The 12,711-nt window shown below is 42.4% G+C and overlaps 1 protein-coding gene across 1 annotated transcript in view; it reads left to right on the forward strand.

The window, feature by feature from the left end:
* Positions 1–9,141, forward strand: part of mrpl23 (mitochondrial ribosomal protein L23) — a 37,425-nt gene extending 28,284 nt beyond the window's left edge. Inside the window, exon 5 of the mRNA XM_060838435.1 lies at positions 8,349–9,141. Coding sequence (XP_060694418.1) covers positions 8,349–8,513 — 165 coding nt within the window. The 3' untranslated portion in view covers positions 8,514–9,141. The remainder of the gene's footprint in view (positions 1–8,348) is intronic.
* Positions 9,142–12,711: the final 3,570 nt, after the last annotated feature.

Below are 12,711 nucleotides of genomic sequence, written 5' to 3' on the forward strand. Positions count from 1 at the left end.
AGCTAACCTTTGTACTTGGCTTGTAAACGTTTACCGGAGTTTGAATTGAAACAGTACTGTTGCTGTCAATTGTACATTAAGGAGCATAGGAAAAGGGAGAAGCCATTCAGCTTTTTGTGGCTCTTTCACCATTTAATTAGATTGTGCTTAGTCTGTAACTTAACTCCTTAATATCATTGTCTAACATAATTTCAGAGTGGAGATTAATAGAATTATCGATTGACCGAGCCTCAGCAGAATTTTGTGATAAAGTCCGTTCCAGATTTCCATCACCTATTTTTTGTGCAATGATAAAGATGCCAATCTTATGGCCTTAGATAGTTTTAAAATATCTTCATTTATTATGCTTCTCTGTGAAATCTTAAAACTGTTTTCAGACAAGGTCGAACAGGTACTGATGTGATGCAGGCTGAGTGGAGCCCCTTACAGCTGGCTATGCTAAAGCATTAGTATGTGTGGGAAAGATTGGTTTCAAATTTACATTCACAATATTTTGTTGTCAAATTTTGGTTCTGATTTATCCCTAGAATTCAAATGTAAGAGAAGATCACAGCCAATTGTAGTTAAAACGCTCTGTGGATAAATGAGAATTTTCACTTTATTTTCACTCCTTTCGCTGAAGAGATTCCAGTGATCTGATACCAAATGCTGCATTCTGGTAAACAGACATCAGACATGATACTGGACTGTGGGCAGTGAAATTAGGAGTGAAACGTTCAGTCAGTTGATGAAGGAAAATGAGAGAAAATTTGAAAGTGGGAACTGATGATAGGAAAGGATTTTACAATATTACCGTAGATGTGATTAATAAAATAATAATTAAACCAAACAAGAATTAACATGGCACAGCAGTCACCAGAATAATAACAGTATGACATCGAATCACATAACTATCAGTGCTAAATCTGCAATATTATTAATTGGGAAAATATCAGTGATTAGACTTCAAGTTGTGACCCTTCTGACCTGAAGAATTCTGCCTTCTGATTCATTGTGTTGATTTAAAAGTCTTTGAGACTGCTATTAAGTCAAGCTGTCAAAGCAGCTTTTTAAGCACTTCGTATGTAGGTCAGAAGTCACACGACACCACCTTATAGTCCAACAGGTTTATTTGAAATCACAAGCTTTCAGAGTGCTGCTCCTACATCACATGAAGTCGTCAGATGACTTCGCCTGACAAAGGAGTGCCCTGAAAGCTTGTGATTTCAGATAAACCTGTTGGACTATAGCCTGGTGTCGTTTAACTTTTGACCTAGCCCAACATCAGCACCTCCACAGCACATCTTTGTATGAAGGCATTACAGGCGAGGGTTGCATTTGTTTAAGGCTAGCAACTGAAGGGTAGCTATAAGTTGACCAAATTGGTTTGAGGCTGGCTTCATATAACAGTGACAATGACAGTTTTCCATTCCCCTGGCTTGTTACAGCAACATTTTAATGATCGCTTCTACCGAGACCAATTTTTTTTTGTAAATTTCTAGAATTCCAATTCTCAAACATCCATGGGGAGAACTGAACTCTTATTCACTGATTACTCATCCAGTAACATGACCATCCATATCTTTGAACCTTAATACTACAGTTGATTCCTCTCTTGTGCGCATTATTGCGATAGTTCAGGCTTAACTTCTTCTCTTCAATCACAAGAAGGCAACTAGAGATTGAATTAAAAGAAAGGATAGAAATGCAATTTGCTCTCCACATCTCTCTGTCCACAAATTGCAGTAAATTATTTAGCCAGTCTCCGAGCAAGAGAGTGCATTTGAAATTTGTATTATTAGAATCTGAAATGCATGGTCTGGTATTGGCTTTTGAAAGCCTTCATAGAGTCATAAAGCTGAACGGCATGGAAACTTGGGTCCAACTTGTCCATGCTGACCAGATATCCTAAATTAATCTAGTGACATTTCCCAGCATTTGGCCCATATCCCTCTAAACCCTTCCAATTCATTTACCCATCTTGATGCCTTTTAAATGTTGTAATTGTACCCACCTCTGCCACTTCCTCTGGCAGATCATTCCATACTCTCACTACCCTCTGCGTGAAAAAGTTGTCCCTTAGGTCCTCCTCAAATATTTCTCCTCTCACCTTAAACTTATGCCCTCTAGTTCTGGACTCCCCCACTCCAGGTAAAGAACCTGTTTATCCTATCCATGTCCCTTATGATTTTATAAACTTCTATAAGATTACCCTTCAGTCTCCGATGCTCTAAGGATTATAGCCCCAACTTATTCAGCCTCACCCTATAGCTCAAACCCTCCAACTCTGGCAACAGCCTTTTAAATCTTTTCTAAACCCTTTCAGGTTTCACAACATCTTTCCTATATCAGGGAGCCCAGAATTGCAAGCATTATTCCAAAAATGGCCTAACCAATGTCAGCAACATGACCTCCCAACTCTTATTCTCAATGCACTGACCAATAAATGCAAGCAAATCAAACAACGTCTTCACTATCCTGTCTATCACTTTCAAGGAACTACGAACCGGCAGCACTCTTCAGAACCCTACCATTAAGTGTAAACCTCCTGCCCTGATCTGTCTTTCCAAAATACAGCACCTCCATCTGCCGATATTGGCCCAATAGCCCATTTGATCAAGGTCCTGTTGTACTCTGAGCTAACCTTCTTTGCTGTCCACTACACCACCAATTTTGGTGTCATTTGCAAACAAACTAACCATACTCCTATATTCACATTCAACGCTTTTTTATTTTTTTGCCAGACAATTATTTTATTTTTCTTTCCAACTGCCTTAAAGGTCAATTACATCTGTTGAATAATTAATTTAACTTTTGGAGTTTCTGAAACTTTAAATAGAATTCTTTTTGAAATGGGTAGTGGCATCCTCAAAACTTAAGTAAACCTCGGTTTTGGTATTTTACTCAGACTTTCAGGGAATAAACACATTGTTAAACTTATTGTGCAGTGTTGTGACAGAAAATGAATAAAGTCCATTTCCAGCTTTTAGTCAGTCACCTGTGAAAGGAATAGAATTACGGGTAACTTTGAGTCCTTGTTTTTTACAGTAAATTTTACCATGAATGTGTTTCGTTTTAAACATTCTTAGCTACTACTTTGTATTTGTGTCTGAGTCACTTTGTTGGTGAGCATTATCAGGTTCTTTGGCCATAGTGTGTCAAACCTGATTCTGCCCTCACCCCCTATTAACATGTGACAGTGAATCAGCAAAGTTCTGGCCAGTTTTCACTTCTCAATAATGCCAAATAAATTAGTTTTGTTTGCCAGTATAATACATCTGTTGTCAGATTCTTAACATTTCAGTTAGCAATTTTAATCTCCCAAAACTTTAACATAGAAACTTTGGACTTGTATAGCACAGAAGGAGGCTGTTAATACCATCATTAATTTGTTGCATTTGTTCATAGGATGTGGGCATCACTGACTGGGCAGCATTTATTGCCCATCCCCAATTTCGCTGCAGAGCAGGTAGTGAGCTGTTTTTTTTAAATTCACTTCAGTCCCTGGAATATAGCAGCATCCACCATGCCATTAGGAAGGCAGTTTTAATGTTTTTGAACTGATGATCGTGAAGGAATGGTAATGTGTTTGAGGGGTGGGTGGGATCTTGCAGGTGAATGTGTTCCATGTATCTTCTGCTCTTGTCCTTCAAGTTTGCAAGGTTTGAAGGTACTGTCAAAGCAGCCTTGGTGAGTTGTTGTCATGCTTCTTGTAGATGGTCCACACTCTGCCACTGAATATTGGTGATGAAGGAGTAAGTAATGGATAGAATGCCAGTCAAGCTACATCCCTCCAGGCCAGTGGAGAGTATTCCATTACACTTGTGACTTCTGTCTTACTGTACAGGCATTGAGAAGCAGGATATGAGTTACTCACCACAGAAGTTTGAGCTTCTAACCTGGTTCTCCAGACACCTCCAGCATCTCAGAAGCCAGTCTTCAGCTAATTTAATTTACTCCATGTGATATCAAGAAAGGCACTGGATATTGCAAAGAATATGGGCCCTGACAACATGCTGGCAATAAAATTGAAGACTTGTGCTCCAGAACTTGCCAATTCCCCTGACCAAGCTTTCCGTTGTAGCTCCAACATGGGCATCTGCTTGGCAGTGTGGGAAAATTGACCAGGTATGTCCTGCACACACATGCAGGACAAATCCATCCTGGCCTAAATGCTATCCCGTCAACTTACTCTCTGTGGTTAGTAAAGTGATGGAAGAGAAATTTCTGGTTAGTGGAAACCTTAAAACTATTGATAATAGGAGTATCAGGGTATCATTGAATGTGAAAAGGTATGGTTGAATTCTCTCTTATTGGAGATGGTCACTGCCTATCACTTATCAGCTCAAATCTGAATGTATTCAGGTCTTGCTGCTTTTGGACATGGACTGTTTCACAAATGACACTGAACATTGTGCAATCATCAGCAAACATGGTGGGTGACATGGTGGCACAGTGGTTAGCACTGCTGCCTCACAGCGCCAGAGACCTGGGTTCAATTCCTACCTCAGTTTGTGGAGTTTGCACATTTTCCCCGTGTCTGCGTGGGTTTTCTCCGGTTTCCTCCCACAGTCCAAACATGTGCAGTTTAGGTGAATTGGCCATGTTAAATTGCCCGTAGTGTTAGATGAAGGGGTAGATGTAGGGGAATGGGTTTGGGTGGGTTGCTCTTCGGAGGGTCGATGTGGACTTGTTGGGCCGAAGGGCCTGTTTCCACACTGTAGTGAATATAATCTAAAAAAAAATTATTACTTCTGACCTTATGATGGAGGCAAGGTCAATGAAGCAGCTAAAGGTGGTTGGATCTAAAACATTATCCTGAGGAACTTTTGCAGTAATATCCTGGAGTTGAGATGATTGATCTCCAATAATCACAAGACCTCCCTTTGTGCTAGTTGTGACTCCAAAACATTGAAGAATTTTCCCTTGATTCACATTGATATTTGCTTGGACTCCATGAAAAAAATGGTCCTGTGGCACAGTGGTAGTGCCCTGCACCTCTGAGCCACAAGGTGCAGATTCAAGGCGCACCTAATCAAGACTCGTGAAGTAATATATTCAAACAGTTTGCTTAAACAATTACTAGGTCTCCTTGATAGCTTACTCAGTTAAACGCTGCAATGATGTCAAAGATGGTCATTGTCACTGTACCTCTGGAGTTCAGTTCTTTTGTCCATGTTTTGATCAAAACTGTAATGAGGGCTGGAAGTGAGTGGCGTTGGCATAATCCAAACTGAACAACATTGAGCAGGCTATCTCTTTGCAAGTGTTGCTTGATATCATTGTTGAGAACACCTTCCATTAGTTTACTGATGTTGAGAGTACATTGATAGGGGAATAATTGACTGGGTTGGATGGGTCTTGCTTTTTGTGCAGAATAGGACACACTTGGGCAGAGCCAGTGTTGTAGCTGGACTCATTGTATAATATCCATGCCACTTTAAAAAAAAATCTAATTAGACTCATCCTGTTTTTTAGCTGTTGATTTGTAATTTATTGTACAAGTAATATAATTGATTTCTGTTAATAAGAAGCTGTCTGCAGTTGGTAAATTTAGCCACAGCTTTGCTGACCTGGTGGGACTTGAAACTGGACCTTGTGGCTCAGAGGTGGGAGACACTACCACTCAGCCACAAGAGTGTTATACCTGCAGAATCCGATGTCATCAAGAGTTGCCTTACTGAAACACAATGTTGTAACACACAGGCCTTGAAAAAACAAAGTGTACATAATACATCCATAAGAATTCCCAATTAGTTGCTAGACTGAAAACACAGTGAACTTGGGGCAATGAAAACCATTTCAGAAGAGTAGCATGTCAGATTGTTGTACAATACAGCAATAATAATGAAATAGCAATAATAAAATAGCAATGTAATGAGCAGATTAGTGCATAAATAGAACAAATGCATTTTATGATGCAGTTAATCCTGTTTCAATATATACACTGTTTCAGTTTAAACTATTGTTGGTATATAAATATTTCGCAATTATCCGCAACTACACTGGCACCACCCCCCACCTTTTCCTCCGCTACATCGATGACTGTATCGGCGCTGCCTCGTGCTCCCACGAGGAGGTTGAACAGTTCATCAACTTTACTAACACCTTCCATCCCGACCTGAAATTCACCTGGACTGTCTCAGACTCCTCCCTCCCCTTCCTAGACCTTTCCATTTCTATCTCGGGCGACCGACTCAACACAGACATCTATTATAAACCGACTGACTCCCACAGCTACCTGGACTACACCTCCTCCCACCCTGCCCCCTGTAAAAACGCCATCCCATATTCCCAATTCCTTCGTCTCCGCCGCATCTGCTCCCAGGAGGATCAATTCCAACACCGCACAGCCCAGATGGCCTCCTTCTTCAAGGACCGCAGATTCCCCCCAGACGTGATCGACGATGCCCTCCACCGCATCTCCTCCACTTCCCGCTCCTCCGCCCTTGAGCCCCGCTCCTCCAACTGCCACCAAGACAGAACCCCACTGGTTCTCACCTACCACCCCACCAACCTCCGCATACAACGTATCATCCGCCGCCATTTCCGCCACCTCCAAACGGACCCCACCACCAAGGATATATTTCCCTCCCCTCCCCTATCAGCGTTCCGCAAGGACCACTCCCTTCGTGACTCCCTCGTCAGATCCACACCCCCCACCAACCCAACCTCCACCCCCGGCACCTTCCCCTGCAACCGCAGGAAGTGTAAAACTTGCGCCCACACCTCCACACTCACTTCCCTCCAAGGCCCCAAGGGATCCTTCCATATCCGCCACAAGTTCACCTGTACCTCCACACATCATCTATTGCATCCGCTGCACCCGATGTGGCCTCCTCTATATTGGTGAGACAGGCCGCTTACTTGCGGAACGCTTCAGAGAACACCTCCGGGCCGCCCGAACCAACCAACCCAATCACCCCGTGGCTCAACACTTTAACTCCCCCTCCCACTCCACCGAGGACATGCAGGTCCTTGGACTCCTCCACCGGCAGAACACAACTACACGACGGCTGGAGGAGGAGCGCCTCATCTTCCGCCTGGGAACCCTCCAACCACAAGGTATGAATTCAGATTTCTCCAGTTTCCTCATTTCCCCTCCCCCCACCTTGTCTCAGTCGGTTCCCTCAACTCAGCACCGCCCTCCTAACCTGCAATCCTCCTCCTGACCTCTCCGCCCCCACCCCACTCCGGCCTATCACCCTCACCTTGACCTCCTTCCACCTATCCCACCTCCATCGCCCCTCCCCCTAGTCCCTCCTCCCTACCTTTTATCTTAGCCTGCTTGGCTCTCTCGCTCTTATTCCTGATGAAGGGCTTATGCTCGAAACGTCGAATTCTCTATTCCTGAGATGCTGCCTGGCCTGCTGTGCTTTGACCAGCAACACATTTGCAGCTGTGATCTCCAGCATCTGCAGACCTCATTTTTTACTATAAATATTTCGGAAGAGTGAAACTCTGACCATGAAAGTTGATGGGAAATTTCTTTATTTGCTTTACTGAAGTATTTTTTTCTTTATAATTTATCAATTGATGCAAATATCCTCAAACCAATTTGGTTAGAAATATGCCATCAGTTACTAATGAATAGAAATGCAATTGTAAAGAATGTATCGAAATGTTGTAGTACTTGGCTATGCATCCAACAGATGCTAGTTTACATTGTGAGTTATCTATAGGTGGTTTGCCAGTTTTGCAACTTTTGGGTTCACAATAGCATTAGTTAACTTTTTTTCTAAAGCTGTAAGTGACTACTGTAAACTTGACAAATACCATTCAAACAAAAAAAATCAAGTCGCTTTGGTACAAAGCCAGACTTTTGGAAATGAAGAATATTCCAGTCACTTGATAGAGATGAGCTTGGATACCAATTGACATGTGTCATAGTTTGGTACATTTCCATGTTATTGTGTAGTTGAATTTGATAGATAGAGATTTGTTCCTTAGCTATTACCTGTCATGGTTTGTTTTGTTGTTCTGTTGTACCTTGTTGCCCTCTTCTCTGAATCTCTGCACTGTAACTGGTTGATAAAAAGCAAGCAGAAATTTAAACTACTTCTGTTTGCCCTCATGTAGCCCTTTTGAAAGAATAGATTGAATATATTGGTCCTTAATACTTCTTGGCGATTGCATCGTTGAGACAGAGAACTTGCCCTGTTAGAAATTGCAGCTGCAGTTGTGACTTACGAAACTCAGCAGCATTGCAGCACCTAATATAAACCCTCTGTTAATGATATGGTATTATCAAATTTGCTGTGCTTCGATAAAGTGTAAGCAGTCTAAAAATTACATATATTGGATGATTACCTTCAGTCAACCTTCAAACATTTTTAATGTATAAAAATGTTCCTTCTTATTTCATTTAGGCCCAAGGTCAGACTTTCAAATTTCCAGACATTTTTCCTCAAAAAGATCAAACTCCTGAACCAGGCTCTATGGAAGATATCCAAAATAAGTTTCTGGAAGATGAGAAGCAGAAGCAGAAAGCAGACCCGCGGCGAGGAGGCGTCACTGAATGGTTTGGACTTTAAGAGAAACAACTTTTCAAAAGTTGTTCAAGCTTTTTTTTATAAAAGAAAATATTATTTTCCAGATAGCTTGCTGACCAAGCATGAACTGAGTGTTTTGTTTTGAAAGTGTCAACTCGGCAGGTTTCAGATGCCTCATATTGTTCATTGTGAGGGGTGCATCCTGTGGACATACACTCATCTTGTGTAATGTTTGCTGAGCAACAGCTGCTCTGAACAAGTGATTTGACTAGATTCTTGTAATCCATCATGAGGTGCTCTGTTGTAAGTTTGACTTTGATTGAGCTTTGATGTTTGATGATTGGAAATCTGGTTGCCAGTATTTGGCGCAAACTCCTGAGCGTTGTTTGTCAGGATCCAGAACTGTGAATCCTTTGGGAGCTGCGCAAATGAGAATGTATATGTAAACACGTGAGGGCACTCCCAGTAACGTCAACTAATTTGACAAAAGGTTAAATTCGACGCTGGTGGAACAAAATGAATTTATGCGAAGGCCAGATGTCATTGTTAACATATCATGCCTTCTGAAGAATTTATTGGATTACTGTGTATACTATTTTTGACACACAATCAAATTTGTAAATTGTAATGGTGCATTCTTAATAAAGCAACAGTCTAATATATTGTGAAATGATCTTGAATAAATTTTGCAATCATTTTATAGCACATCCAGAAACTATAAAATACTGTAATATTTCATGGCATCCCAGCACAAATGGTGTTAAGACACATTTGATGTATTCCAGTTGCTCAATGGTACTATGTGTTTTCAGGCATTTTGTTATTCAAGGTGGATAAGGGCAGGTTATCCAAAATCTTGGGCTGACCTGAGTACCAAGTATTTAGAATCTTATCATGGTTTGGTGAAGAATACAGCCTTGTGAAATTGCAGGCAAATCTTGGTATTTAAAGAAAATCTGATGTCCTAAAGCTGTCTCTTGATTTTTGAAAACATATATCAGTAGATAAATATTGCAAGATGTTCTATTTTCTGTTTGTCAGAATTTCAATATCCACAGAATTTTATTTTATTTTTGATCCTACTTCTCCTATCTATTACATTCACAGCTCGTTATGCACTCCATCATGAGCTTGAGAAACAAAACTGAGGGTTGGCATGGTGGCTTAATGGTTAGCACTGCTGCCTCACAGCGCCAGATATCCAGGTTTGATTCCATCCGTGAACGAGTATCTGCATGGAGTTTGCACAGTGTCCCTACATGGGTTTCTTTTGGGTGTTCCGGTTTATTTCCACAGTCCAAAGATGTACAGGTTAGGTGGATTGACCATGCTAAATAGCCCGTAGTGTCCAGCTATGTGCAGCCTAGGTGGATTAGCCATGGGAAATGCAGGGTTACAGGGAGACAGATGCAGAGGTGGGGTGGGGGGTGTGGTGGGGAGTTCTTCGGAGGGTTTGTGTGGACTCAATGGGTGGAATGTCCTGCTTCTTCACTGTATGGATTCTATGAATTCTGTGAACTGGGGAATAGGAGATAGGAGTTGCAAACAATTCATCAGTTGACTGTTAGAATCCACACTTAGTCCTTGACACCAAGGCTGCATTTGACCATCATCTCATCTCATCTCCAGAGTTTGGCTCTTTTTTTTCTATGCTATGAACCGAGGTTGTAATGAGGGCAAGAGTTGAGTGGCCCTGGCGAAACCCAAACTGAGCTTCAGTGAGTGTGTTGTTGCTAAGCACATGCTGCTTGGTAGCGCTGTTAATGACCCCCTTCCAACATGTTATTGATGTTTGAGAATAGACTGATGGGGCGGTAATTGGCAAAGTTGGATTTGTCTTACTTTTTGTGTCCAAGGACAAATCTGGGCAATTTTCTACATTGTCGGGTTGATGTCAGTGTTGTAGCTGTACTGAAACTGCTTGACTAGGGGAGTGGCAAGTTCTGGAGCACAAGGCTTCAGTACCTATTGCTGGAATGTTGTCAGGGCCCATTGCCTCCAAACCATGTCTTGATATGACTTGGAATTAATCAAGCCAGCTGAAAGTTAGTATCCACTTCATATTTCTGGCTGGAGATTGTTATGAATGCATCAGCCTTATTACAACACGGTGGGTGGCATGCTGGCACAGTGGTTAACACTGCTGCCTCACAGCGCAGAAACCCGGGTTCAGTTCCCACCTCAGGCGACTGACTATGTGGAGTTTGCACATTCTCCCTGTGTCTGTGCTCTGATTTCCTCCCATAGTCCAAAGATGTGCGGGTCAGGTGAATTGGTTATGCTAAATTGCCCGTAGTATTAGGTAAGGGGTAAGGGTGGGTTGCGCTTTGGCGGGTTGGTGTGGACATTTTGGGCCGAAGGGCCTGTTTCCAAACTGTAAGTAATCTAATCTAATCTAAACACTTGCCAAAGAGGATGACTGTGTGCCTAGAAGGTGTACAATTCGTTGGCCCCTGTTACTCTGGGACCTGTTGGCCATGGTCAGTTTCATCCAAACTGAGTACGTATCAGTGATGGTATTAGGTAGCTATCAAAGTGGGTCAGTTGATGGGGGGATCTAAGATGGTGGCGATCTGAGAAGATCACACTGCAGAGCTTCGCATCGCAGCAGGAGCAGGACGGTCCTTTAACCCACCCAACCCAGGTCATCAGGATTTCTTGGGGCATTGGAAAGATTGTGGTGGAGCCCCAAGAAACATTTAAAAATTGACTTCCCTGTATTTTCAGCTGTCCAGAAATGCCTAAAAAGGGAGGAGGAGCATCCGAGGCCGAGCCTGCAGCTCAGCCTGCAGCAGCCTCTGAGCTGATTACTCTCCAGTACCTGGTGAACCAGCTCTCGAAATCTCGCGAGATGCTTGGGAAACGGATTGAAGAGAAGCTGGCTGCAATCTCTCTCATGCTGCAGAAGCATGAGCAGCAGCTGGGAGACCTGGAGAAGAGGACGGATGAGGTGGAGCACAGGGTCACAGTGGTGGAAGCTGATGCCAGTTCATTCAAGGATGAGATCCAAGCCCTGAAGACGCAGATTCTTAATTTGCGTGACCAAATGAATGATCTTGAAAACGGGCAGGAGAAAAAACATTTGGATCATTGGTCTGCCTGAGGGTAAGGAAGGTGAGCGGCCTGCAGAATTTGTTGAAGATTGGCTTCTGAAATTCCTTGACTTGGAGACTGGCCTGAGAGGATTGAAGATAGAGAGGGCTCACCGGGTTGCAGTAGGGAGGTTGGGTCTGGGTCAACACCCTCGTCCTTTCCTGGTGTGGTTCCATCATTACCGGGATAAGGAGAGAGTCATGGAGGCTTCCAGACTCCAGGGGAAGGATCCAAAGGCCCTAATTTACGAGAGGTCTAAGATTATGGTTTTTCAGGACTTTTCAGTGATGGTGATCCAGAAACGAAAATCGTATGATGGTGTCAAGAGAAGGTTGAAGGAGCTTGGGATTCAGTACTCCCGGAGATATCCGGCAGTGCTTCAGATCACCTTAGATGGATCCATGCATCTCTTTGACACATCGGAGAAGGCAAGAGACTTTGTGGACAAACTAACCTAATTTAAACAATTGTAGTACGTATAAATATTGTTGCTTGGGTATGCTTTTATCATTCTGTAAAAGAAATGGAGGAAATCCGTTTGGATCTTTGTTTTTCCCCTTTTTTTTCCTCTATTGATAATAATTTGGTTCAATCTATGTCTGGAGGTGGTCAAGATGTGCATTATAAATTTCTAAGTTAGGATATACTAAAGGATGTGTGGGGTATTCCCCTTTTTATAAAAGAAATTCTATGGGGGTGTTTAGTTTGTGCTTGCGATGTGGCTCTAGCTGGGAGAAGGGAAGGTGGTTGAGATGGTTAGATGCCTATTTATGGGCAGTTCGGGACAGGTAGTTGCCCCCTCCGGGGAGGGGGTGAGTTCCCCTACTCAGTGTTATTGGCGGTTTATATGTTGGTTTGTTTCCTGTTTTTTGTTGCTTTTTTATTTTTAATAATTTTGTATGTTTGTTGAATGTAGTGGTTTTAGTTTATGTAGTTTTTATATTTGGTGGACCATGCAACACTAAGGCTCAGCAATTTGTGGTTCGGGTTCCTTCTCACTGGAATTTAAATGTAATTGCAGAAGGTTATGGCTAATGATTTGATTAAATGGTGTACCTGGAATATCAAGGGAAGTCACTCACCAATTTAGAGGAAGAAGGTACTCTTGAGTCTTAGAAAGGAGAAGGTGGATATTGCTTTGTTACAG

This window comes from Hemiscyllium ocellatum, chromosome 18, assembly GCF_020745735.1.
Source record: "Hemiscyllium ocellatum isolate sHemOce1 chromosome 18, sHemOce1.pat.X.cur, whole genome shotgun sequence".
In the NCBI taxonomy this organism is placed as follows: domain Eukaryota; kingdom Metazoa; phylum Chordata; class Chondrichthyes; order Orectolobiformes; family Hemiscylliidae; genus Hemiscyllium; species Hemiscyllium ocellatum.